The 27,657-nt window shown below is 35.5% G+C and overlaps 2 protein-coding genes across 6 annotated transcripts in view; one reads left to right on the top strand and one right to left on the bottom strand.

Moving 5' to 3' along the window:
- Window positions 1-2,123, bottom strand: part of LOC134538803 (F-box/SPRY domain-containing protein 1) — a 43,054-nt gene extending 40,931 nt beyond the window's left edge. Inside the window, exon 1 of one of the 2 annotated variants that reach the window (XM_063380305.1) lies at window positions 1,512-2,123. In XM_063380305.1, the coding sequence (XP_063236375.1) occupies window positions 1,512-2,093 (582 nt within the window). In that variant the 5' untranslated portion in view covers window positions 2,094-2,123. Of the gene's footprint in view, window positions 1-1,507 lie in introns of both variants that reach the window. The other variant, XM_063380304.1, reaches the window with a different exon arrangement.
- A 114-nt stretch (window positions 2,124-2,237) lies between these two features.
- The window catches only part of LOC134538802 (transcription factor Dp-1), a 174,717-nt gene continuing 149,297 nt past the window's right edge, over window positions 2,238-27,657 (top strand). For 3 of the 4 annotated variants that reach the window (XM_063380303.1, XM_063380301.1, XM_063380300.1), the window contains exons 1-2: window positions 2,240-2,627; window positions 22,562-22,677. In XM_063380303.1, coding sequence (XP_063236373.1) covers window positions 2,579-2,627; window positions 22,562-22,677 — 165 coding nt within the window. In that variant the 5' untranslated portion in view covers window positions 2,240-2,578. Of the gene's footprint in view, window positions 2,628-22,561; window positions 22,678-27,657 lie in introns of all 4 variants that reach the window. The other variant, XM_063380302.1, reaches the window with a different exon arrangement.

Genomic DNA, 27,657 nt, shown 5'->3' with positions numbered 1-27,657 from the left:
ACAATTTAAGGACTATGACACAGATTGCTGCACAAACACAATTGAGGGTCACTGGAGTGTGATTAAACTAAATGTTTGTACAGGAAAATGAAGGAAACAAGGGTTACAAAGTCATTTAGACGATTATGTATGGAGGTATAGTAATAGTGAAGAATGTTTATTTATGAAGATTATTAAAGCTGTTAGTGCATTGTATCATCCAAAAGTAAGTGATCAGATATAAAGAAGAGGGTTAAAACAATAGATAAGTAAATACAGAGGGGGGGGGGGGGTGGTGGGGGGAGAAAACAAAGAGGGATAAGAAAACAATAATTTAGAAGAAATGGAATAAATAAGTGTAGAGTGTATGAATATAGTGGAATAAATGGATAGTTGTAGAAATAATAAAAATTGTATGTAAAAAAGGGTTTATTTATTAATATTTATATTTCTCTGTTTATTTTAATGTAGCTATACTAACATAACTAACCGTCCATAGTGTTTTAAAGTGTTTTAATGTAGCTAACCTAACATAACATAACTATAATAAAAGTATTTTCAGATTTTAATAGATACTCCTAAACAAGCAACAATGTAGTCGTTCTACTACGTCACGGAAAAAAAAAAATCATACTCGTCTCGTAAACAAGAAACAATGGTGGCCGCCTGAATTCACAGGTATTGTGATGAAAATTTGATATCTCCTAAAGTATTTGGAATTTCTTATCTCCGCCAGTTTTAATGTAAAGAGGAAGTGAAAGAGCATATAATAAAAGTAACTTCAGATTTTTAGAATAATTTTTCGCAAATACCGCTACTCTACATGTTCAAAATTAAAAAATTCCATATCTCCTAAAGTATTTGGAATTTCTTATCTCCGCCGGTTGATTTGAAAAGAGGAAGTGAAAGAGCATAGAATAAAAGTATTTTCGGATTTTTAGCATTTTTTTTTCGCATATACCGTTACCCTACATATTTACCAGTAATTATAATCTGTATAATTAACAAAATATATTTGATTTTGAAAATTTTATATATATATATATATATATATAGACACACACACATAGGTATATATGTGTGTACACACACACTATACATCTATTTATATATATATATATATATATATATATATATATATGTGTGTGTGTGTGTGTGTGTGTAGACACACACTATCCACTAAGAAACAATCATGCAAAAATGTTTCCTATAATTATTAAACATGTGTATAAACCTAAATTATATAGTTTATAATCACCAATGCAAGATGTAAACAAGTCATGATCGAAGTGTTGCAATTAAAACCTACCAAAATTAAAAATGGAAAATGCCAACAACTAAGTGTCAAAACTGGAACACTGCCTTTATTTATTGTTTACTATTTACAGCTAACATTAAACACTAATTAATATGGGCTTTAAGTATTTGTGTATAATCTCTTCAACTGTATCTGTTATTAAAACAAATTTAATAACTTTTACCGCCTTTAATTTTGACATAAGGTGAAATTGAGGTTATGTACGCTTACCAACCTGGTACTTTGGGGCATTGTTTAGCAGCGGATAGTTTCCTTGCGAGTCTCCATTATGAAGTAGATGGTTATCTACCAGGTTCCATCCCCAACTCTGGTCGTCTGAACCTAACAAAGCAACATAGCCGTGACACTGTAAAGGAGATTCTTTCGTAGCAATTCCTATCACAGCAACAGTCCCGAGTGGACCTTCCCAGATCACTTCCCATGCATGCCTACCGTGCCGGAAACCTATTTTTCCTCTCGCTGCATCTGTACTTTGAGCTACTGGGTTCCTATGCAGCGTAAAGCCGTTTGGTTTAATGTAAACGTTCCTAGAGCAATCGTTCGGGTTCCACGCGTGATAAAAGGCTCGCAATTTCGCTTTGTACGTAGGCACCGACGATAACAAGTCCGACTTGAGAGCTTCTTCGGCCAGCTTGCAAATGCAATGTAACCTCCACACGTCGTTATTTTCATCGTTGAGGAGCACATACCAGTTTTTGCACACGAGAGAACAGTTCCTGAGGTCGTGAAGGTTCAAATACGAAAATATTACTTCCAAAACATTAGTTGGTAGCTTCGCAGCGAGCTCTTCTACCATTTTGCCGGTTCCTACATTGGAAACAAAAACAAGGAACGTCAAAACGAACTAGCCAATCGGGTGCTTCGTGGAACGTCACGTCCGGTTCCCTGCTCCATGTTGAAGAAACAGCTGTGCACCACGTGATAAGAGTCAACCAATCAGCTGTATAGCTTTGTGCCTGCCGCCAAGCTCGGTCGTGGTGTATTTGCACGAAATCACATTATTTTATAGGACGTTTTTAGGCTTTTTCTGTATGTTTTGTTGTACTTCATTTGCACAGGAGTAAAATTGGATATTTAATCACTCTACTTGTAGTTTGTGGTGCATTTCGGTTTGAGTTTTTGGTGACTATTGTGATAGAAATGTTATAGTGTTACAGTCGCCATTTTGGGCAATCGTCAAGTTGAGATCGTAGAGGTGTCCGTATGATATTCCATTTAAAACGTCTCGTGGCTCTTATTTCGGGAAATATAGCGTCTGGATAGTTAGCCAAAGTTCAGACAATGACCCATCAAGGAAATACACTTAATTTTCTGATACACAATGCCAATGGTGAGTAACCTAAATTTTGCATGCCACCCAGTGAGTTGTTAGCTAGTAGAAGGTACGGGAGTATTGTTTTTTTTGTACACACTGCCCTTAATGTTAATTATCGTTTGTTTGAAATTATAATTGGTGTGACCGATTTGTCAAGTGTATTTTCATAAGTTACAAAACTTTTTTGATTATTTAAAGCTGGGTTAATAATCCAATATATTAGTAGTAGGTGGCATAGTAGTACGTCCACAGTGCCAATACATTTTTGATTTTAAAATTATTATAATTTATATAACAACGCGTTGTCATGCTGGTTTTTTATATTTTATTCCCCTTTCTAATTGGCATTCGGTTATATCGTACTTACTTCATTACAAATGGAAGACTAGCTAATCTTTTCTAGGTGCCTAAAAATTTTGAAAATTCGATTTTAAATTTTATTTTAACATTACAATTTTTTGTCTAGGTTATTATTTTTTTGTATTTAGCGAATTGCTTTCGTGGAATCGGCCATCTATGACTAACATTTGGACTACTTTGTTGTTAATCTTGTGACTGCTCTCAAGTGTTGTAAATTTAAAATGCATAAATACCTACTCACTGCAGTATGGTGATTGACATGTGAAATTTAGGGTATATTATAAAGTTTTTTTATTAGGTATAGGTATGTAGGGGCATGCCAATAAATTATAAATCTTAAGTTTAACTTATGATTTATAGTTTTTTTGCTAATATTAGGTTTAGTTTCACTAATTGAGTTAAAAAAAAAAAAATATATATTTTTTTGTTTTGTTATGTCTTTTATGGTCTAGTTTGAAGTCCAGGGAATATGTTGCCTAAAATTAATTAAAGATGAGAAAATATGAATGCAAAAATGACTAAAATACTATAAAAAATTAAATGAAAATGTTTTAATTTTTTTTAGTAATATTAAGTTATGCCTACTTGTTTTTTATTCACTAAACCTCACCAATTTTTCTCAGCCTTAGAGCACTTCACAACCTGGGCTAACAATTTTGGCAGAGTCCATTGGGGGAAAAAAAAAACTTGTGCGAAAGTTCTTACTTTTTTTAATGATTTAATAGTACTTACTTTAATTTTTGCTGACCAAATCTAACCAGGTGTAAGTTATGATGAACGTAGACCTGTGAAAACACTGCACAGAAGGAGGAAAGCTGAGAGATGGGTTTAGTTTTTTAGGTTGGCAAGGGGTGTGGGGGGCTGGAGGATGCTGGGAGACAGGTTGAACAAAGGGGTGTATAGGGAGGGATTGTGGGTGGAAGGTTCAGAGAGAGTGGAGAAGAATGTGAAGAGGAAGGCAAGTATTCCTGGTGAGGATGGGGAGGGAGTAGAATGGGATTGAGGGAAAGATACTGTATGTGAGAAGACGAAAGGACTCGAGGGAGGCTTCAGAAATCGGGCGAGTAGGTGAAAGACTCCTTGACACCAGGCGGAAGCCCAATCGCAAGTGTAACAATCAAAACCGGTAACTGTTACATTTCATGTGTCCAAGTTTATTCCTTGATCCTGGTGGCATGATCTTGGCTGTTTTAGTTAGTACAGTACTTATGCAGACATAACAAAAATATCTAAATAAAAATCAATTATGTCATCTTGTGGAATTTTATTTTTGATGTGACAACGTCTTGTAAATCAAACGCTGGCTGCACACACGAAAAAGTGTCCCGTTATGCACATTGTCTCATTACGCTGTGTCCTGTTATGCACATTGTTCTGTTACGCTGTGTCCCATTATGCTCATTGTACGCTTGTGCCGCATCTATCTCTCTTCCACTCGATTGGCCTATGCGTCCGAGGAGAAGAAAGACAGCGGCAGCACACAACTTGCATCTACACGTGAACTGTTTCGTCGACTGTTTATAAAGTGAAGTAAAAAGTTAATGTGGTTTTCATTGCTTATTACAACAACAATTTCGGCAATAAAGGTTAATTATTCTTGCATTTTGAAAATCTGATTACTAGTATAATTTCAAGTATTTATTCTTTTATTATTAAAATAAAAATGATACAATTTTATTAATAAAAGTATCCAATCATTTCATCAATGTTTTGTTATGACGTCACGTTAAACTGTCGTCCTTAAACTGACTTTACAGACAACCAATTTTTTTTAAATTGAAGTTACCATCATAATTCAATGCCTTACACATGTTGTCGTTATGTTGAGGATCTTTTGATTTACTAAAATTAAAACAGCAATATCATGTACAATAGAATCAGTGTATATACAGTATCATGCCATCGGGATCAAGGGATTAACTTTGGTATGTGAAACTGAACTTTTTACCAGAAAACCTAAGATGCTACAAAACTAGCCTTCCAATAAAACCTTGCTGACCTGAATGCAAAAAATTACTATTATGAATTGTGATAATGTTATACTATTGATGTTAACAACATGGCGGTACCTACTTACATTACAACCCCGACATTTCTACGGGGACAAGGGGGAAATAGAATTTTGTGGGTAGCATTTACATGCTTGTTTTGAACAGATAAAGTTTCTTATTGAAACTAACATTCAGGTGTCATATTGTGTACTATAGCCCTACTTATTTTAAGTTATAACACAATACCAAATGTATATTACCTACGTTATCATAGCTCACCAGGTTAAGTATATTTTGCGACACAGATTATATATAATTTAATTTTAAGTTAAATTTTGATTAAAACTTTCCAGGTATTGTAAAGTATAGGTTCTAAAGCCCAAACTATTATTGTATGAAATGATACTATATATATATCAACTGTATGGAATTTAGTATTAAAATCCAGTCTGAGTTTTTTTTTGCAACGCCACTTTTATTTAACCTTAATAATTTTTTCAAGTATGATTTTTTACTAATTGGGTATCATAGAGTGTATTAGAGCCCTACCTATTCTAGTAGGTATAGATCATGATACATAACATATATATTACTTTCCTTAGCATAATGAAATTTCCTCAAGAAAAATATGTTTCTGAAAACAAGAATTTAAATACCCTTTTCCCACACTGGTACCGTAAGCATATACAAGTTGTAATTACTTCAGCACCATCTTGTTAAGGACTTCATTATTCTAACTATAATACAATGTAAACTTGAAAATAAAAACTAATTTATTTGACCTATCCACACCAAACCTTTCATATTCTTGTTTTTATTTCAATTACTAAACATACTTAACCTAGGAAAACAAAACATTACAAAATGAAACTAACATTTCAGATAGGTACCTACCTAACCTACATCTCACCTAACATAGCAAACAAAAAGCACAAAAAATTCTATCAATCACTAAAACATTTAAAAACCATAAAAATAAACTTCTTTCTTTCCTGGCATTATGGCAATACTTAATCATTTTCTATAAATATTACTCTTGTATATATTAAAATTACGATAATAAAATGAGACATTTCGCCATTAAACTCAATAAATATTGTGAAACACAAACAGTATACCTACTACAATCACAACCACAATTTCATTCTGTATTTATACCAATACGAGACACATTACATGAAAACAAAAATTTTAACAAATTTTGGCTGCACTTAAAAATACATTATTTAAGTTCCATTGGCTTGTTATTACCCCACCTATGAAACACTACGTCTAACATCACTAACACAGAAACATAAGTATTTTAGGCCATTATTTCTCTATTTGAAAACTAGCCTAGTTGTGATTTCTCTACAACTCGTCAAATGACTGTTAACCTTCTTCAACCCATACTACCTAAGACTACCATCTAAACAATGTTATTCCCTCTTACATTGATACCCATATAACAATCACTACATTACCTCAGCTGTCTCACATTCATTTGCCTGCTAGTATATCATACATTACCCTTCTTCCTTCCCCCTTCCCCCCTCCACCCTCCCCCCTCCCCCCAGCCCCCTCCCCCCAGCCCCCTCCCCCCTCCCCCCTCCCCCTCCCCCCACCTCCCAACCCAGTCCGCCAAACTTAATAACAAACGTCTGTAATGCGTGGTATCGTGTTGCGAACTTGACCCTGCAAACATTTAAATTTCAAGTGAAAACATCATGTTCAGACTTTGGACTTACAATTATTCTCAGAATGTCTCGTGCATTAATACTTTTGGGGAAAAAATATGCTATACATCATGAATAGGGTGAGATGATAAATTTTTTTTTGCAATGCCACTCAAATTTACACAATAATTAATTCATAAAATCATTTCAAAATGCAATATTGCATATTCTGCATTCAAAACCAAAATTAAATTTAACGCATGACCGGACTAGCCAGTGACCTTCGCGAAACTGAAAATACTTTTAAAAGCAAAGCGTAGCATTCAAAGTATCAGACTTCCTGTAGACTACTGCTTTGAACTTGAGATATTGTAAATATTAAATTGCGTGCTCATTAAACTTATGAATATTAAATCTCACGGACATGTATATACATGTATATACATCAGTATGGTACAGAAAAACAATTTCATGGTTGAAATAAAGTTTTACCTGTGTAAAAAAATTGCTAGTGTTAGCACAATGCTGTTCAAAGGAAATAACATAAAATAATTTGATTTTCTTTTAGTGATGCTTGCAAAGGGGAAGATTGGTTTAAAACTTTTTTTGTATGTGCGCTTTTGCTTGTGAAACTGCGTGATTCCTGAGGCAACAGTCATAAAATATTCTTCACCACTCATTCAGGAAGTACACCGAATTAAAAGGAAACTAAAAAGAATCAGCATTGTTAGTCAGCAATAAAAAAACTTGATCAAGTCAACCAAGTATTTATTTCATTTAGTTATATTTGTGACCTGCCCACCGACAGTTGAGGAATGTTTATGGCAGGCACCAACATACCACAGACACAACAGATGGAGTCACTGCATGTACCGGGTACTGCAAGCATGTCGGAACTACGTAGAGGCAGGCACTGCCCGCAAGTGGTCGCAACGTAACCGGCAGGAACCACACATGTTTAGGGACCACATGATGATTCAGGATTGGCTGATTTAAACCACATTGGTTTAAACCATGGTTTAAATCAAGTGTTTTTTTTTCCTATCTTTTTTTTAAATGTATTTTTAAATAGAGTGTTCTTAATAAATTTTAATGAAAGGTCTAATTCCACTCCAATAACACCAATTGTTACCGCACATGTTTAGGGACCACATGTCAACAAGAAACAGAGATACTGTATCAGGGTTGGCTGATTTAAACCACATTGGTTTAAAGAATGGTTTAAATCAAGTGTTTATTTTTTCTCAGCAATTTTTTTTATGTTAATAAATTCTAATTGAAAGGTCTAATTTCACTCTAATAACACCAATTGTTTGCTTATTAATGTTTCTTGTGATTTCCAGGAATAAAAGATTATACTAATCAAGATCTTAATTGTTTGAATTATCTTAATAAGTTGTAAACTATACCCAGATAAAGACTCATCTAAAATTAAATTAATTAGTAATTTGTAGTCAAATATGTAAAAAAAAAAAAGAAGAGGAGAATTAAATAAATTTATTTTAAAAAAAAATCCCATTCTGTGGGAAACACCCATTCTATGTAGAATCATCCTCCTCCTGTGGGGAAATACCCTTTCTGTGGTTAAGTCCCAGTCAGACAGTAGCGGATCCAGAGGGGGGGCTAAGGGGCTCAAGCCCCCTCCAAAAGCATCTGGGTCCACTATTGTTTTAGTGTTTGCCTTGATAAAGACTAGCCTCAGATGGGTCAAGCCCCTCCCAAACCAAAATCCTGGATCCACCTCTGCAGTCAGATGTGCAGATCTGCTGGACTTCAGTTTTTTGATGTTATAACTTTTCTGGTTCAACATGAGTGGCAGAAAGTGTAATATTGAATGGCTTTCATTTAAACATGTAGAGAACCAAAACAACTAATGTAAACAAGCAAAACCAGGTTGTTTGCATCTGGTTCTTGTTTTTCTAACAAATACATACACAGACCTGCCAACTATCACGATTTTGGTGTGAGGCTCACGATTTTAAGGTCCATCTCACGCCCTCACGCCAAAATAGTGTTTCCTCACGATTTTTCGGGGCCCCAAGATTTTGTTTGTAAAAGTTAGAAAACAAGTTTTACGAAAGCTTACAGTAACGAGTTTCCATCAATACTCGAGTCACGTAAAGGAAGCAATTTTGCGTTTGTTAACGTGTGCCGTGCTGATTTTTCTATCTCGCATAGTGGAAGAGTAGACATTGTGAAACATGTCGCTACAAAAAACACAACTAACACGTGAAGTGTATTGCTTCCAATAAAAAAATTAATTTTGCTGTGAACAGTGATAATAGTATTACACGAGCAGAATGTTATTTTACATCTTTTTTAGTTGCGGCCCTGCATGATCACTACACGACAGCGCTAAATTATGTTCAACTAAATGAAATCTGCAACCTATAATTTGTTGAAATAAATTTTGAAGCAGAGACCATGTAACATATGTACAGGTATGTCACTTAAATTTAAAGATTCTCATTTGTTGTTTTTTATATCTAACCTGTATTTATGGGCCTGAAAATTTTTATCGAGGACCTCATGATTTTTTAAATTTGAATGTTGGCAGGTCTGCATACATACAAAAAATAAACAAGTCACATAATAAGAAGAACAATTAGTAACAGATATAATATGTGATACAAATGTTTATATGAGGAATAGGAGTAATTAATATATATCTGAAAATTATTTAACAGAAGAACAATACTGAAAATAGAAAATACAATGTGCATTTATGGTTGGGCAGATGAGGTTTATCGTATTACTATTAAGAAAGGGAGATGAAATTCTCATATTTAATGAAATTAGATATAAGTCTAGGCCTATATATAATAATTTCATGTACAAAGTAAAGGAGGCATCCAACCATTGAAAGTTTGAATTTTTATGCCAGTCATTTTGATCGCATAAGGACAATTGAAATTATATATTTATAACAATTGTAAATATAGCGTTGAATATATAAGTATAATATTACCTTTAATTAAAACAGAAACTAATCTACAAAATAAAAAACGGTGGCATACCAACAACCCTCGCAGCGAGACACCAGTTAAAAACATAAGCCCACCAATCAATCAAATTCTTGCCTGTCGTTTGTGCAACAGGAGAGGCGGACGAACACACGAACCCCTGTTTTCCCGTGCCCGCTGTCGGTCCGTGAGAGCTGGTTGACGGGGGCAGATGTCCGTCCTTGAAAAGTTGCAACTGTCTTGTCTTCATGTAGCCTTCTGTGTTTGCGCTGGCCCCGTCATGCTGTCCATAACATCTGCTTATTTCCATCGCTGGGTTCGCAGTCCTTTCTGAAATGTGATTTCCTTGAAGAGGAAATATTTTGCGAAAAACCATAATGATGTTCCCCTCCCAAAACACCCATTTTCCTGCTTTTTTCTTATGTAAGAATTTAGGAGTGGTAATGTTTGTAAGCGCTTCCATGTTGATACTCAGTTTGTCTTACGCAGTCTCTTTTTGACCTTTTAACTCTTGGGGCGCCTTTGCACTTTTTACTTGAAGGAAACAGTGTGGCAGAAGGCAGTTTTAACTCGAGAAAGCAAGATGCACTCGGGTCATGCCTTCGATGATGCTCCTCTCTGAGGAAGAGTTACGAGGGCAAGCGTCTTCTAGTTGTTTCGACGCAATCGTCTGCTTTATGATGTTTGTAACATTCAGTGTATTGTGGTTTTTAGGAAAATAAATAACTTATAAGTATATCACGTTACAAATGACAATAATGTTGGCATATTCATATCACATGATATTTTGGATAAAGTAGTTTTGTTAACATGGTTTTATTTCATTACTAAATGTTATTTGGAGTACATTCGTATTGGCGATCCTATGTTAAAAAAACACGGAACACAATCTGAGTAAGCTCTCATCATTTGTGGCACGATATTTTTATTATTCGGTATTGCCTAAGCAGTTTCACCATCAGATGAATCTTACTTTGCAATTGTATTTTTCAAGACATCTACTGTTGTCATATAAAAAAAATTAGCTCTAAGTCATTTTCTTTGCATATATGAGAGTTATCAACTCTTTTCGACCTAGGTTCATTATCTCCTAACTCTTCCAACTTCTAGGCAGCAAAAGTAAAGCAAACCTAATGTCATCAATGTTGTTTTGGAATCGCATGGTATACCATTCCTTGTGGTTCTGATAATCATACACCACACATTTTACCAAAAGCACACCAAATAATTCCTAGAAAACCGAATGCTCAAAGTTATACACATCGGATGCCCTTTATAAGCAGGTCAACGTTGCACATCACAACATCTAAAGTACAACTATATCCCAGAGTCAAGTTACATCAATAATAATTAGGTGCTTCACTCAAATGTGTGAATGCTGTAGACTGCTGCGAAGATATGTTATAATTTCCTGTAATAAACAGGTAGGTACGTAATACTTTGAAATTATGTGAACGGTTGGTTCGGTTAGTTGCATTAGCACTACTTTTAAATATCAAGGATGATTACTGAGGTTAAGATAGCCACATTGCAAATGAGTAATTCTTAATTAACCTTTTAATTGCTGTCACAGTATTATTAATGTAGTTAACGCAATCGAAACCAAATGCCCATTCTCACAGTATCCCAGTATTTTTGATACATTAACCTAACCTAACCACTTTAAGTACCACAGCACTTTCTCAGAGAATGGTTTAGAAACATGTCAGGAAATGGAAAAAAAAAATCTTTTAGGGAAAAATTTTATATTGCTTATGCATTTAGCTAATAGAAAAATAGTTTCTCTTGTAATATTGATTATAGAAAACTATTTTTAAAAATTTTGTAATCCTGCATATACAATTTTTTTTATATAGGTAGTTACAAATATAAATTTTATAATTTTTTTTTTGCTGTTAAATATTTTACTTTGATTATTTTTTCAGTAAGATGTGCTTTACTGTAAATTATTGGTTTTTGTCTGAGCAGTTAACATTAATTCAAATATTGTTTTTTGAGCCCCACTTAAAAAAAAAATTAGAGGTAATTTTTATATTAGGGGCTGTTTAATTTTGTTGTTAAAACATTTTTGAAACTTAAAATTCATGTTTATTTGATACATTAACACATTTTTTCTATAATTAGATAATGCTTGTATTTTGTAAAATATTTTAATTATAATATAACCATATACAGACAAATCATTTTCTTCTGTGAATTTGGTCACCAAGGCTTTACATAATGGTAATGGATATGAATAATGTAAGTTTTGAAAAATATGAATGCAAGGAAAAGAAACAATAAAACTCTTTCCTTTTTGAATGAGAGTGTAAAATTAACATTCATGGCACAAACTTGCATGCTTTAAATTCAGTGAAAAGCACCATTTTAACTTATGCACTCACAAACAAAAAACATTTTAAGCGCTTTTCATGTCCAATCAATAATGGTTCCTACATAAATACAAACATTGCCAAAGTTTACTATCAATACCTGTAACCTCAAATTAAGTACCAAAGTAACTTATATCAAAACTGGTGAATTAAGAAAATAGTAGTTGGGCTGAGTCTAAATTTAAGCACTTCTGTGACGTACTTGGTGAATCCGTACAGGTTTGGCCTCTTCAAAAGCCGAAAAGTTTTACATAATTTTTTCAACAAATTTTATCAGAAAAACAATGTTCAGGCAGCTAAAATTTTAAATTTTTAAGTTTTTATTAGTGTCACACAAATTAATGGCAGTTTACTGTATGATTCTGTGTTTGTTTCGTAGTTATGAGCATTATGTACATATGAAATTTAGTATTCGTTGACATGTCCTTATAAACTTGTTTCAGTCTTAATCTTTTATTCATTGTTTTAACAACAATTGAATATTGGAGGAAAATTGTTTTACAAATATTTTAATTACAGAAATGTTACATATATCAAAACAAAACTTACAAAAGTTTTGGAAATTTCAACGTTTCTTCAACTTGAAGTAAGTGAGAAGCCAAGAAGTACACAGATTTGTTTAATTGCATGGTTGCATTCTTTACTCGTGATCGGACAGCCTTAGTGATTGCACTTCCAAGTACAAGTATGCATGAGTGTATATGAATTTCAGGTGAATTCCAACACATAATAAGTACAGTAACGGAGGGCTCTTCGATCCGGCTTGTTAGGGCCATGACCCTGTCAGATTATTATACTTTAGTTTATTTGCAATGGGAAGACAGAAGAAAAATTAATATTTTGCTCACTGATATTTGAAACAACTTGTTATAAGTTTCTCTAAGGCGATAAAAAAATGTATGCAAAAGCTTAGAAAAATAATGTGAGCAGCTCTATCGGTGCCAGATCAGAGAATGTACTGGATAGAAGAATGCCAGACTATTGAAAAATTTTGAAGAAAAACAATATGAGCAAGTCTTTCACTACTCACCTGTTATGTGTAAAAAGCAAATTCATGTGTTCTCATTTTGCAAATTCACTTATGATATGAGAGACTGCCACAAAATTTAAAGTAGAATGCTTTAAAATAATGCTGAGCATGATAAATATATGCAAATGTTGTTTTCAACTACATTTCTGCACGCGAATTGCACATTTACGCACCCGCTCATAGAATTCTCTGCTGGAACAGCTAATTTGACTAATGAATCATTCAGTTTGCAGTCCGAAATTTTAAACTACATAATGAAACTGCTGTGATGAAAGCAAAAAAAAAAATAAAGCGAAAGAATACTGAATCTTGATTTTCAACAAGGCAATTTTATTAAAATACTGCCAAACTTATTAAAATTTATTAAACAATCAATACTATAAAATTTTCCTGGGTTTGGTTTTCAGTGTTTTGAAAACATGGTTGAATATTTTTTGAAACAACAAATGAAGTAAACATTGGCCTTACAAACTTCTATATAATTTTTGTTAGGCTAAAGATGTCAGATTCTTTGAACGGGTGCTGCAGGGAATATTCAGATTTTGACAGCTTAAATTTATTATATAAAATTAACAAAATATTATTGAAACTTTATTGTCTAGTCTGGTACTAAACAAATGTGATTATTACATTATAATATTTTAATGTAAAGGTCCTTGCAGAAACTGTCAAAAAAAAGTCTTACCTTTAACAGAGAATAGCTTACCATTCAATAAATACACCCCTAGTTTGCAGGGTAAATAGTAGCAGTGAAAGTCAGGAAAAGTCAGGGAATTTCCTATGTAGTCAGGGTATCTTTTTAATGATGAGGTTCCTGAAAAATTAAAGTTATAGCAGAGACTTAATTTATTTGTAATGCTTCACATCCATATCCTTTATTCAGGGTGTCTACTGACCCTGGAAAACCTGGAAAACCTGGAAATATCAGGGAATTTTGTAATCAGGGAAAAATCAGGGAATTTTTTAAAAAATCAGGGAATTTTTGTTTGGTAGGTTGTAGTTGGCAATACGTTTTTTGTTTATTGATCAGCTTGCATTGACGTGGCATCATGTGAATCCCCTCCCATTTTTATTTTTGAATGGCAAATAACGAACAGTTCCCACGTCAAAATTCTCTTATTTACCATCGGATTCGGAAGTGGCATCAAATCACGTGATACAAACTGGTTCAAGATGGTCTGTTATCCTGCTGACGTGACGTACTGCAGCATGTGCTTCCCACGTTCAGATTATACCGATAGGTCCATTAAATTTTAAGTATTTATGGATGCCCTCAACGTAAACTGGACATTTTTGTTAGTGTTGAAAATACATAATACAGACACTTTTGGTGAAGATTCACCATCGTTGCTAGAAATTGGTAGCTGTGGGCTTCATACGGTACATGGTGCTTTCAAAACTGGAATTTCTGTTACACAATGGGACGTTTTTAGTTTTTTGAGGCACAGTTACTATTTGTTTAAGCACATATCTGCAAGGAGGGCAGATTACATTAGAATAACTGGATCAGAGCTTTTTCCCAAGAAATTTTGTGCAATCAGATGGAATACTGCAGTTGCTGAGCGTGCCATGAAAACGTTACCCCACCTAAAGAAATTTGTTAGTGAAGTTTCTATTTCATCTCTCTCTTTCAGTGTAGTGAAATGTGCTCTTGAAGATAATCTTCTAAAAGTAAAATTGACATTCTTCCATTTTTTGGCATCAGAGCTGGAATTGTTTCTCACAATGTTCCAAAGTGAAGCACCCATGGCACCTTTTCTCTATGATTCACTGGTTTTATTAGCTTTGGCAGGAAAATTTTGAAACCAGAAGTACTGAAGAGCTTTAGGGAGAAACGCAATATATCTCGATTGGATGTAGATAACCAGGAAAATCTATTGACTGCTAACAATATCAAGTTGGGTTATGCAGTACGCCATGCCATCAAGAAACAGAAAGTACCAGAAAAGTCTGTCCTGTTACAGAAAAATGATAGGACTTGTCTAACGGTTATGGTAAAAAAACTTCAAGACAAAAGTCCCCTGAAGTACAATCTTACCAAGGGAATTTCCTGCTTATGTCCGTCTGTGGCTTTAAATTCAGGTGTGAGGAAACAGCGTGTGAAGTACAGTTTAGAATGTTGTCTTCAAAACAGGTGGCTATCAGGACAAGAAGCTGATAACATTGAGTGATCATATCAGTTGGTATGTTCCTTGCAAGATTCTGCAGCACTGTTCTCGTCTTTTCTCGAGAAGACGGGCGCCTTGATCACTTGTGGATGCTTATTCTTAAGGCATATACAGTAGCTTCCAAAACAGGCCTTCTAAAGTTTGTGAGGATGGTGTTTGTACTTTCCCATGGAAATGCATCATTGGAAAGAGGATTTTCAGTGAATTCTAATCAGCTGACTGAAAACTTGCAGGAAGAAATACTGATCGCACAAAGACAGATGTATGACTTTGTTCAACATTCTGGAGGTGTAAAGCAGTATGTAAGAAATGCTAGTTGTAGGCGTAAGGAAGCCCTGCAAACAAAACAAAAAGAAAAGGAAGCTACAGACAAGAAGAAGGCAGAAAAAAGAAGAGTTGAAGAGGAGATCAAGGCATTGTAGTTGAAGAAGGCTCGAATGTTGGATTTGGCTCGTTCTGAAGTAAGTGCAATAGACGCAAAAGTTGAGTCACTGCGAAATTGATGGGAGCTTCCTTTTACTAATTTTTTTTTGCAAAAGGAAGTGTGTGAAATATTTGTAGCAGCATGTTTTATTTGCCATCAATTGAGTCACTTTGGCCACGTTTGGAAGAAGGTAATTTTTTTACTAATTTAATTAAGTTGAAATACTTTGAAACCCGTCAATGTAATATTATGCAATTTTTTTCAGTTTCTTGGAATGTCGTAATTGTGTTAAAGAAAACCTGGAAAAATTCAGTTTTAGACCTGGAAAACCTGGAAAAATCAGGGAATTTAATTTACTAGATCTGGTAGACACCCTGTTTATTCCACTTTTTCATCACATATAAATATTAGAAAATATTTTTCTCCCATTCTGTTTTGCTGATACGTATATCACCACTCTACAACATGCATAGACTTAAGTGCTATGATCAGTAGTGCAATAAATTTACTTGTTGCCTGTGGCAATAGTAAAGTGTGGTGTGCCTACAATTTACAATTTTTAAATTTGAATATTTTAGTAGTTTTTGTTTTTAACTTAAATCAGTGGTCAGAAAAATATTTTGTAAGCTAGAAAATGTAAGGTTTCTTTAGAAAGCAACTCTACTAATCAATGAATTTCATCGTTAATTGGTAGTGTGTGCAGCTGAGTTTGTAGTCCATGCTAGTTTTCTCTCAGTGCTTCCATTTCCTACAAATGCATTGCGAATAGAGGTGTTAATTTTCGGGAAAGTGATTGTTGTGGAAATTTTCAGTGTTACTTTCATAGAGTTTTCAACAGGCTTATAGAAACACAATAAAAAAAGTGAACCATTAGGTTGTTTGTTCTATACCTACGTTTTAACTTCAAGGTGTTTTTTGCCTGTATTGAATTATAATGGTAACGTAAAATTTTACAAGAGGTATAAAGAGTTTGTAATAACAGTCATATGTTAACACTGTACATACGTAGACACTACAGCATGGAAAAATTGTGCTATTATTATAGTACTATATTAACCTATTATAAATTACGTAAGTCTATGTTGGTATTAAAAAAAAGGACAGTTTTTCCCGGAGTTTGTGGTAATATTTTTACTGAAAATGTTCCCACTCGCATATTTATTTGCGACACTACTTTATCCTCTCTTTTAACTACCATGCCAATCTCCTAATGACCTAGTTTACCACAAAGACTTAAACCACAATTCATTTTTTTGGCTTGTCATTTATAAATGTTTTTTTTTTTTTACAAGGATCCAAACTTATTTTAGTTGCTGGCCATCGTCATCAGTTATTGCCTGAAATTGTTATTTGTATTGTGAATTGTGCCATTACAACTGCCACTGTTAGCCCAGCTATGGCCACTAAAAATAAGAACATTTTAATGTTGCGTGGTGTTCTGATGCATTTTTGGTGCTCACTGCAAGCACAGGCGAGAAATGACGTGATGCGCTGTTTCACCTTACATTGTAACACCGCTTGGCTTTGTGTGCCTTCTCATTGCTGTCAGGTCTCAGCGTTTTAACGTGGGAGTGACGCTAGAGTTTTGCTTCAACAGGCTTTAACGTTGGCTACCATGTTGCAAGTCAAGTACTTAAGTCAATTCTCATTGTAGAAGTGTTGATATATGTATCAGCAAAAAAAAGAATGGGAGAAAAATATTTTCTAATACTTATACAGGATGAAAAAGTGGAAGAAAGGATATATGGATGTAAAGTACTAAAATTAAATTAAGTGTCTACTATAACTTTAATTTTTCAGTAACCTCATCACTAAAATGATTCCCCGACACTTAAGAAATTCCCTGACTTTTCCTGACTTTCACTGTTACTATCTACCCTGCAAACCAGGGGTGTTTTATTGTATTTCACAATTTGAACAAAGCCTTGTGCCTCATATGAAACTTAAGGGGCCGGCTTGGACAGGGTGTATTTGTGTTATTAAGGCAGGATGATAAATGTGATGATCACTGGTACTTATAGAGCAGTATCATCTATCAGCGCCAGGCATGTACTGCACACAGTCTTTTCGTCGTGCATATGGCAACTATGAGATTCGAACAGCAACGAAAACATACGGCGGAGAAATGAAGACAAAGATGTAATGGAATTCCCTTGAGTGCTTTCAAGAATCTGTTCTATTAGTTTATTGGATAAAAATTACTCTTAAAACCTGTGTTGTAGCCTTCTTCGCTCTTCTAAAAATTTAGTTTAAAAATAAAATACGGAAACATCTGCCCTCTACGTATTCTTGCATGATTTAGGTGAACAGACATCGCTCTGATATCTTGAGTAGTTTTTAAGTGATTTCAACTGAAGCTTTGAACACTGTGTGTGTGCTCTGGGTAATGGAGGAGAGCAGGTGGCTTAAGCTAAATGTTTTTGATATTGTTTCAAAGGATATATATTTTTTTCTCTAAAAACTGCTTAGTGATGAAAGTGAGCTGTGAGATTTTTCCCTCTTCCACAATTTATAAACGGGGGTTGATAGTTATGTCTTTTAGTTCACAACTGGTGATACAATCATCTCAAGTTTGTTGTAACATTTTATTCCTTTATAGTATATTTTTATTTTGAAGTGTACATTGAACTGTGAAAAGCATACTCTTCTTGCAGGTCTTACATGTAAAGTCCTGTTTGTGGCACTAAGAATATTTTTGTGAAATAGTTTGTTCCAAATGTTTATTAAATTGCTGTTAGTTAATTGAGATGAAAATTAAAAAGTTTAAAATGGTTTGAAGGAACAAAATTCATCATCATTTAAATATTATGGTGATATTTTCATGATATTTGACAGGACTAATAAGGTTTTGCTCTATAACATTATTTAATATCATTGTGTGTATGCAAAGGCTATACACACATCACCATGGAACTCTAATTTAGTAATGAATTTTATTGTAGTATTGATTTTAATTTACTGATCAAAATTTTTGACATAGCAGGTAGAAAAAGGTGACAATATAAAAGACAATATAAAAGACACAAAACATTCTTGTAAAAATAATGGATTCAAATAACCAGTGTCTAAAATTTGTCTTTTTCTTTTGAGACATTTCATTCAGCAATAAGTTGCAGAAGACTTGGAAAATGAGTTAAAAAATTGGTCTTGTACCACCATCTAACAAGGTTTGTTCTAAGTTTTTTTTTTTATTTTTGCACTTCAAGTGAGATCTCCCTTTTCCTACTGAATGTCTGCTAGAGAGAGAATAACTAGCTTTCTTTCTGGTATTCCAGTTTAGCCTAGGCCAGAAGAATTAACGGCTGAGCTGACAGGTTGTACGCTTGAAGTAAAGAACTACAAAAATAAAGCGAGTCTTTTAGTACTCACCAGTGATTGGTAAACATCTAACCTCGATAACGAGCAATTTCAGGTGTTCTGCTGTTGCAAATATACTTATACCAAACTTAGAAACAAAATATAACATACAATTCTTTAAAATAATGCAGAGCATCATAAATATTTTGATAAATATATTAGGCGTATTACCTTTTAAAGTAACAACATTACTGGATGCAAAACTTGCATGTACTTTCTGCGCCACCATTATATCCAAATAACAACGTGAAACAACCGGAAATTTTAAACTATTAGAAACTGCTATGATAAAAGCGAAAAAGACTTGAAAAATTATTAAACCCCAACTTTGTACCTCGTTTTCGTTACAGAGTTTTACTAAAATATTGCCCATCTTGTTAAAATTCAGTAAATGGTTAAGACGTATTAAGTTTCCGCACACATTAAAAACAGTGCCTCAATGGCATCACTTAAATTTTAACCTGAAACATTTTAAAACAAATGTTACAACACTAAGTATACCTATGTTTGTATATTTGTTTTGCTTAAAAGACTGAAATCAGTCTAGATACTTCCTGCAAACAGACCTTAATCTTATTGAGCTGATTAAACATTATTATTAATAATGTTATTAAAAGGGTAAAAAAAAAAATCCTGTGACTAGATTTGACCCACGTCCCTTGAAGTCAAGTCTACTGCTGTGCTGCTAAGCCTTTTGGGAATTAAGAAGGATTATATGCAGTGGTGCAACAACAGGGGGGGGGGGGGGCAAGGGTATTTTGCCCCCCCTCTGAAACCCTGAAGTGGGGGCAAATGGGGGCAAAGAAAGTGCTGTGTAATCAATTTGTAGATAATAAAACTGCTTAAATAGCACCATTTTTCACCTTGAAATACAAATTTTCCCGGGGGAGGACCCCGGGACCTCCCGCTTCAAATAGGGGGGATCGATGATTCTTTATAAAATGGTATATTGCCCCCCCCCCCCCCCCCCTGGAAATTTAGTTGTTGCGCCCCTGATTATATGTATTATAATCGTTGTAATACCAGTTTTCTTAAGTATTTTAAAACCTGAAATTACTTTTTACTATGATAGTTTTAGTGTGACAAATACATTCTGGAGTTGTTTTACTATCATAAAGTTACATTTGGAGTACCAATATGCAGGGTGTCTACTGACCCTGGAAAACCTGGAAAACCTGGAAAAATCAGGGAATATTGTAATCAGGGAATAATCAGGGAAAAATCAGGGAATTTTTAAAAAAATCAGGGAACTTTTGTTTGGTAGGTTGTAGTTGGCAATACGTTTTTTGTTTATTGATCTGCTTGCATTGACGTAGCATCAAGTGTATCATGTCCCATTTTTTTTTAATTTTTGAATGGAAAATTACGAACAGTTCCCACGTCCAATTTCTTTTATTTACCATCGGATTCGGAAGTGGCGTTAAATCACGTGATACAAACTGGTTCAAGCTGGTCTGTTATCCTGCTGATATACGTACTGCAGCATGTGCTTCCCACGTTCGGATTATACCGACAGGTGCATTTAATTTTAAGTATCTATGGATGCCCTCAACGTAAACTGGGCATTTTTGTTAGCTTTGAAAATACATATCACAGACACTTTTGGTGAAGATTCGCCATCGTTGCAAGAAATTGGTAGCTGTGGGCTTCATACGGTCCATGGTGCTTTCAAAACTGGAATTTCTGCTATACAATTGGACGTTGTTAGTTTTTTGAGGCACAGTTACTATTTGTTTATGCATGTACCTACCTGCAAGGAGGGCAGATTACATTAGAATAACTGGATCAGAGCTTTTTTCCAATAAATTTTGTGCAATCAGATGGAATACTGCAGTTGCTGAGCGTGCCATGAAAACGTTACCCCACCTAAAGAAATTTGTTAGTGAAGTTTCTATTTCATCTGTGTCTTTCAGTGTAGTGAAAAGTGCTCTTGAAGATAATCTTCTAGAAGTAAAATTGACATTCTTCTACTCTTTGGCTTCAGAGCTGGAATGGTTTCTCACAATGTTCCAAAGTGAAGCACCCATGGCACCTTTTCTCTATGATTCACTGGTAGACATTTTATTAGCTTTGGCAGGAAAGTTTTTGAAACCAGAGGTACTGAAGAGCTTTAGGGAGAAACCCAATGTATCTCGATTGGATGTAGATAACCAGGAAAATCTATTGACTGCTAACAATATCAAGTTGGGTTATGCAGTACGCCATGCCATCAAGAAAGAGAAAGTACCAGTAAAGCCTGTCCTGTTACTGAGAAATGATGTTAGGACTTGTCTAAAGGTTATGGTAAAAAACCTTCAAGACAAAAGTCCCCTGAAGTACAAACTTACCAAGGGAATTTCCTGCTTATGTCTGTCTGTGGCATTAAATTCAGGTGTGAGGAAACAGCGTGTGAATTACATTTTAGAATGTTGTCTTCAAAACAAGTGGCTATAAGGACAAGAAGCTGATAACATTGAGTGATCATATCAGTTGGTATGTTCCTCGCAAGATTCTGAAGCACTGTTCTCGTCTTTTTCTCGAGAAGACTGGCGCCTTGATCACTTGTGGATGCTCATTCTTAAGGCACATACAGTAGCTGCCAAAACAGGCCTTCTAAAGTTTGTGAGGATGATGTTGGCACTTTCCCATGGAAATGCATCATTGGAAAGAGGATTTTCAGTGAATTCTAGTCTGCTGACTGAAAACTTGCAGGAAGAAATACTGATCGCACAAAGACAGATGTACGACTTTGTTCAACGTTCTGGAGGTGTAGAGCATGTTGATATCATCAAGTCCATGTTACAGTATGTAAGAAATGCTAGTTGTATGCATAAGGAAGCCCTGCAAACAAAACAAAAAGAAAAGGAAGAGTTGAAGAGGAGATCAAGGCATTGCAGTTGAAGAAGGCTTGAGTGTTGGATTTGGCTCGTTCTGAAGCAAGTGCAATAGACGCAAAAGTTGAGTCACTGCGAAATTGATGGGAGCTTCCTTTTACTTATGTTTTTGCAAAACTAAGTGTGTGAAATATTTGTAGCAGCGTGTTTTATTTGCCATCAATTGAGTCACTTTGGCCACGTCTGGAAGAAGGTATTTTTTTTTTTTTTTTTACTAATTTAAGTGAGTTGAAATACTTTGAAACCCGACAATGTACTGTTATGCAGTTTTTTCAGTTTCGTGGATTGTCGTAATTGTGTTACAGAAAACCTGGAAAAGTTCAGTTTTAGACCTGGAAAACCTGGAAAAATCAGGGAATTTCATTTACTAGATCTGGTAGACAGCCTGAATATGTTTAGTATTTCCCCAGATATTTACGAGACTATGTATGGGTTTATGTCGCTACATGTTGGTTGGTCCCCCATCTTGTTTACACATTTTCCTTTCGACTTCCATTCCTATCTAATGAAATCACACCTACCAAATGGTGTATACAGAGAGCTTAGATGTTTAAACATCGAAAAAAAAAAAAACTATGTCAGGATGGCTTGACATAGATTTGGAACCTTGTTCTTGAATGTGAGTCAGTTATTAATCAGTGTTTCCTTAAAAAAAAAAATTTTTGTTTGGTCCTTGGGATGATTTGTTGTATAGTAATCTTAACACACTGGAACATGCATCATGAACATATCTCAATTTTTATTTTTTTCCCACAGGTCAGCCACAAGTTTACAAAGTGTTGCAGACGACGCCTGCTAAAACTGTGACCACCACTGCAGTGAACACAGCAGGAAAGACAATATTCAAAACTCCGTCTCAAGATGGAACCCATGTAAGTCATTTGTTTACCTTTATTGATTTAGAATGTAGTCTATTTATTTATTGAATTTTTTTTAGTGTGTGCATTTGCTGATACAATTTTTATATTAAATTAATTAAGGGTGTGTGTTTCAACTAAGTCTCTTTTGTATTTACTCTGAGGCAATTGCAACTAGCGATCTCTTAGTGATGTTGAATGCCCCTAGGTCACTTAGAGCATGACCCTAATACTGCTCCTTTCACACAGGAGTTGCATGGGTAAATTGTCTGTTAGATGGATTTTGCGAGGCTCATTGGTCCCGTAATTCCTTTTTATGCTTTCAAATAATAAATAATGCTGAATTTTGTGGTCAGGTTGCTCGCCAAGGTAAGTAAGGTAAACTCTTCTACTTGCAAATCAATTCCAGTGATGTGTCGATGTAACGTAAACTGTTACAATATCAACACAATGTTTCGTCGCAATCCACTGTTTCAGAATGTTTACCAAAAAAAATATGATTTTTTTTAAATACCTTTCAATCAACTATCGGATTGAACATTGCTCTTTTGTCAAAATGTGACATATATTGTTATCTCCTATAAAGTTTTCAGTTCAAGGTTACATAACCCGATCATTTCTTACTGTAGGACTTCACTGTACATATCTTGGTATGAGTTTTCTGTTAGCTGGAGTATCCAAAAACAGTTTTCAACGTTTAAGTACAACAGTCTTCAGAATTTTTTTTATGTCAATTATTTATAAATTAATTTTATTGAAACTTGGTTGTATAGTTAGTTATGTTCTCTGATTCAAGTAATGAGTAGCTATTCTCAATTGAAATTTATGTAGAAGAATGATGGAATACATGGCTCAGTCCTAGCTGTCAGCAAATGCTCTGCTCATACTCAGACGTTATTTAATTTTCCTTTAGTCCTTCCCTCCTCTCACAGCTAATTACCCCCCCCCCCCCCCCCTCCTTTAACCAAGTCAATTCCGCTCCCGCCCCCATCCTCGCCAGAAGTACTTGCTTCCTTATTTCCGTTCGTCTCCTCTCCCTCTGTATCTGCCACTCGTGATCCCCCCTCTCTCTGTTCAAACCATCTTCCAGCTTTCCCCATCTCCCACCCTACCCCTTAATCACCTTAAACTGTTTCTCCAGTCTTTTCTACTTTCCTCTCCTTTGCGTGGTCCCCCACCCTAGCGCCTTCATCATCACCCCCTCTCCGTATTCCCTTTTCCATCTCATACTCATCACCCATCTCGCTTATTTACTATCTTACTTATGAACAGTTGCGAGACTTAGAGCAGCTGAGTGAAATTTAGTAAGTACATATCTGCTAGACACAAAATACAATAAAGCCACCGTGATAAATTTGCAGGAACAGCCCTCAAACAATAGCGATGATAAGTAATTGGAATAACCAACATCACCTGTGAGACGTGGCTACAATTTTAACAGTTAGGTTTTGTTTTAAAATGCCCCTTAGGCGAGTATTCCAAGACACAAAATTAAGGGTTTGGTGTTGAATATGCTACACTTTACCCTAACTGTATTCCTTGTGCACTATAGAACTCCGCCAGTCCCTAAATTTTAGGGAATGGATTTCGGTGTCCTATCCGTTGCCTTTCTGTTGCCCTATCCGTTGCCTTTCTGTTGCCCAGATTCCGCGCATGCGCAGAGCACACTTTTTCTTTGATTTCGTCCTAGCGGACCCGCGTCTGGCGCCGTTAACTCGTGTGTATTCAATTTCGTGAATATCTTGGGACTTATCAAACTCAATTGTGTGCCAAATAATACTTTATGGTAGTGAAGTTATCGTGGAATACATTTTCACGTGACGTCTAATAAATCGATGGACGCCGGCTGCACGCACGAAAAAGGATGACTCATTGTCCCGTTACGCTCATATTCGCTTGCGCCGCATCTATCTCTCTTCCACTCGATTGGAACAACCATCGATTTTACTTTTTCGAGGCACATTAAACTTGAAACTCCCATTCGTTTCCTACTTTTCCTATCATCGTCCTATCCTTAACAGAATAACACAGATTGGAAGAAGTGAAATAGCAAACATGTATTAAAGTTATAGTTAAAATAATCTGTTCGTTAATGTAATAAACATATTTGAATTATTGAGTGCAAATAAAAGTAAATTTTTCAATTAAATTGTAGATTTCATTTCACTCCTTCTTTGTATCCATACAAAATAGTGATAGTTCTATAAAAATGATTCAATTTTATTCATAAAAGTATGCAATAATTTCATCAATGTTTTGTTATGACGTTGTCACGTTAAACTATCGTCCGTAAACCGACTTTACAGCCAACCAATTTTTTTACGCTTTGATGCCCAAATAAAGAAATAATCGCAGCTTGAACAGTATTTCAGAAAATTAGAACACTGCCATTTAATTCGTGCGACGGTGCTGCTATCTCTAGTATTTTTGCCGTAACAGTTGTATCGATGATTGCGAAAGGTCCGCTAGAATGCGTTGAAACCAGTTTCTAGACTCGAACGTGACACCGTTTATTGAAATTGTTGCCGATTTTTATTCATTACTGCAATTCGTTTTGAAAAGGTTTTGGAATACGGCCCTGGATGTTAGGTTACGGTTGTGTCACTACAAGGCAGTGCTTATTCGCTGCTTTACTCGAACGTCTTGGAATTAGTGCCTGAAGCACATTATGTCATAGTGGAGTCACTGTAGGTAGGTACTAGCACTTCGAGCTGCTGTTTGTCCGAGTTTTCAATCCGCAAGTGCAGTTAAGTTATTCTGCAGCATTTTTGTTTACACAATTTCAGTACCTACATTGATACTGTGATCGCTTTAATAAAATGTTGGTGGTAAAATTTGTAGTAGCACGTATATGAAGTAAAGGTTTGACCCTGTTTCTTAAGAGATGCATATTTCTGCGTTGGCTATTGTCTCCTTTTTCTTAGAATCTTACAATTTTTATCCTTCTTTGGAAACCTTCGTAGTAAGATTTGCAATGCCTTAAATTGAAACAGTCAGCCTTTTTGAAAATTGCTCGTTCGTCGAAGGGTGTGAAGGTTAGCTGAAAACTTTTAATACCTTTAAACTTGCTTCATAGAGATAATGTGTGGAAATTGTGGTTTCGTCGTGAGTTCATTACATTAATTATATTTCCCTATATTTTTTTTCACAAACCCCAAAATGGCTTCATAATGTTTAAGTTAACCAATAACCAAATGACAGTCTGTTTGCACGTGGTGGACGGTGCGAACTAAAGTTCACTAAACCAAAGGGAATTATAACAAGATGGGGAGTGTGTTAATAAAACTGCTTGTCGAAAATCAGGTCCAAAACCAAGGTTTGGTAGTTTTTCAAGTCTTCTTTTAAATTTCTGTCGACGTTAACTGCTCCGGCAACGAAATCTAGCGGCGGGTGCAGAAATTGCGTTCAATTCGCGTCCTGAAATGTAGTTGAAAACACAATTTGCTTGTGTATTGGTCACGCTCAGCATTATTTCAAAGAAATCTACGTGAAATTTCGTGTCCGAGTTTCGTATTATAAGTGTATTTGCAACATGAGAACACCTTAACTCTCTCGGTACCGAGGTTAGGTGTTAACACAACTCGGGAAGCCTTCATTTCACAGACGAGAGAGCCACGCCCGAAGTTCCCCGAAGGTTGCTTAGCAAATAACTTTTTGATATGTAGCTATCCAGGGTTAGGGAACCGTTTACATGATTTCACAGTATCTTTAATGTAGCTATCCTAACCAAGTCAACCGCCCACAATGTTTTAAAGTATTTATAATGCAGCTAACCTAACCTAATTGACCATTAGTTATCATTAGAGACCTGCAAAATTCGCGGTTTCGATGGCCTTCAGGATGGGCTGCACATACCCCTGCACAGTCGGGCAAATAAGGCAAGTTCATTGGCTGCCGACTTGTAAGTCGTCTCAGCTGGTTCGTCTGTGATTCAATCCTCCTTTGGTTGAGGGTTTATAACTGGTTGAGATTCGTCCAGATGAACAGTAAGCCAATAGCAAAATTATCTAAGAGGTATGTGTGTTTGAATTCTAGCCTATCACCGAATGAATCCGCGAATTTAGCAGGTCGCTACACATGGGTGATTACATATGAAAGTTGAAATAACTAAAGTGACAATACGAACGTGTCGCATGAATAATTGTTGTCGAGTGTTCTTTCTCTCTCTCTTGGATTTGCTTTTTCGGCGTTAATGTTTGCTGCCCGGCGGGGGGGGGGGGGGGGGGGGAGAGCGAGCCTACGATTCACTCGTCCTTCTGGACATACTGGAACACTCACGTTAGCAAGCCTTCTTTTCACAGACGAGAGAGCCAAACCCGAAGTTCATGCTCGCTTTTTTTTCCCGTACCACAACAGGTGTATTTATTTGGGGGAAACCGTTTACATGATTTCACAGTATCTTTAATGTAGCTATCCTAACCAAATCAACCGTCCACAATGTTTTAAAGTATTTATAATGTAGCTAACCTAACCTAATTGACCATTAGTTATCATGATTTGTATATTTATTTAGAATGAACAAAAAAAAAAACCGAAGATGCACGATCGGGCGTTTGCCTCTCGTCTGTTGAAAGAAGGCTTGCCAACGTGAGTATTCGGGTATGTCCAGAAGGACGAGTGAATCGTAGGCTTCCCCCAGCGGGGGGATGTGAGTGCGCGTCCTTTTTCTATCCTCGCCTCGTTCGCTGGCAACACTGTTCGCCACAGAGTAAATAAAAAGTACAATAGTCTGTTTCACGATCTGATGGCAGTACGGAGAAAATGGCGAACACTGTTGCCAGATTGATACGACCAGGGTTGTTAATAATTCTTATATTTAGAGACCGGAAAAATTCGCGAGTTCATTTCGCGATAAGCTAAAATACAAATAGTTATACCTCAATGGAGCCTTTGTTATTGGCTCACAACTCACCTGGTCGACTCTGGGCCAATGAGAAACACCCGACCAAAGCTGTATCTAATCACAGGCTGCTACGTTGAGACGTCTCACAAGAC

Source organism: Bacillus rossius, chromosome 14 (assembly GCF_032445375.1).
Source record: "Bacillus rossius redtenbacheri isolate Brsri chromosome 14, Brsri_v3, whole genome shotgun sequence".
Lineage (NCBI taxonomy): Eukaryota > Metazoa > Arthropoda > Insecta > Phasmatodea > Bacillidae > Bacillus > Bacillus rossius.
Note: the sequence above shows the minus strand (reverse complement) of the source record. Positions and strands in the feature narration are given on the sequence as shown.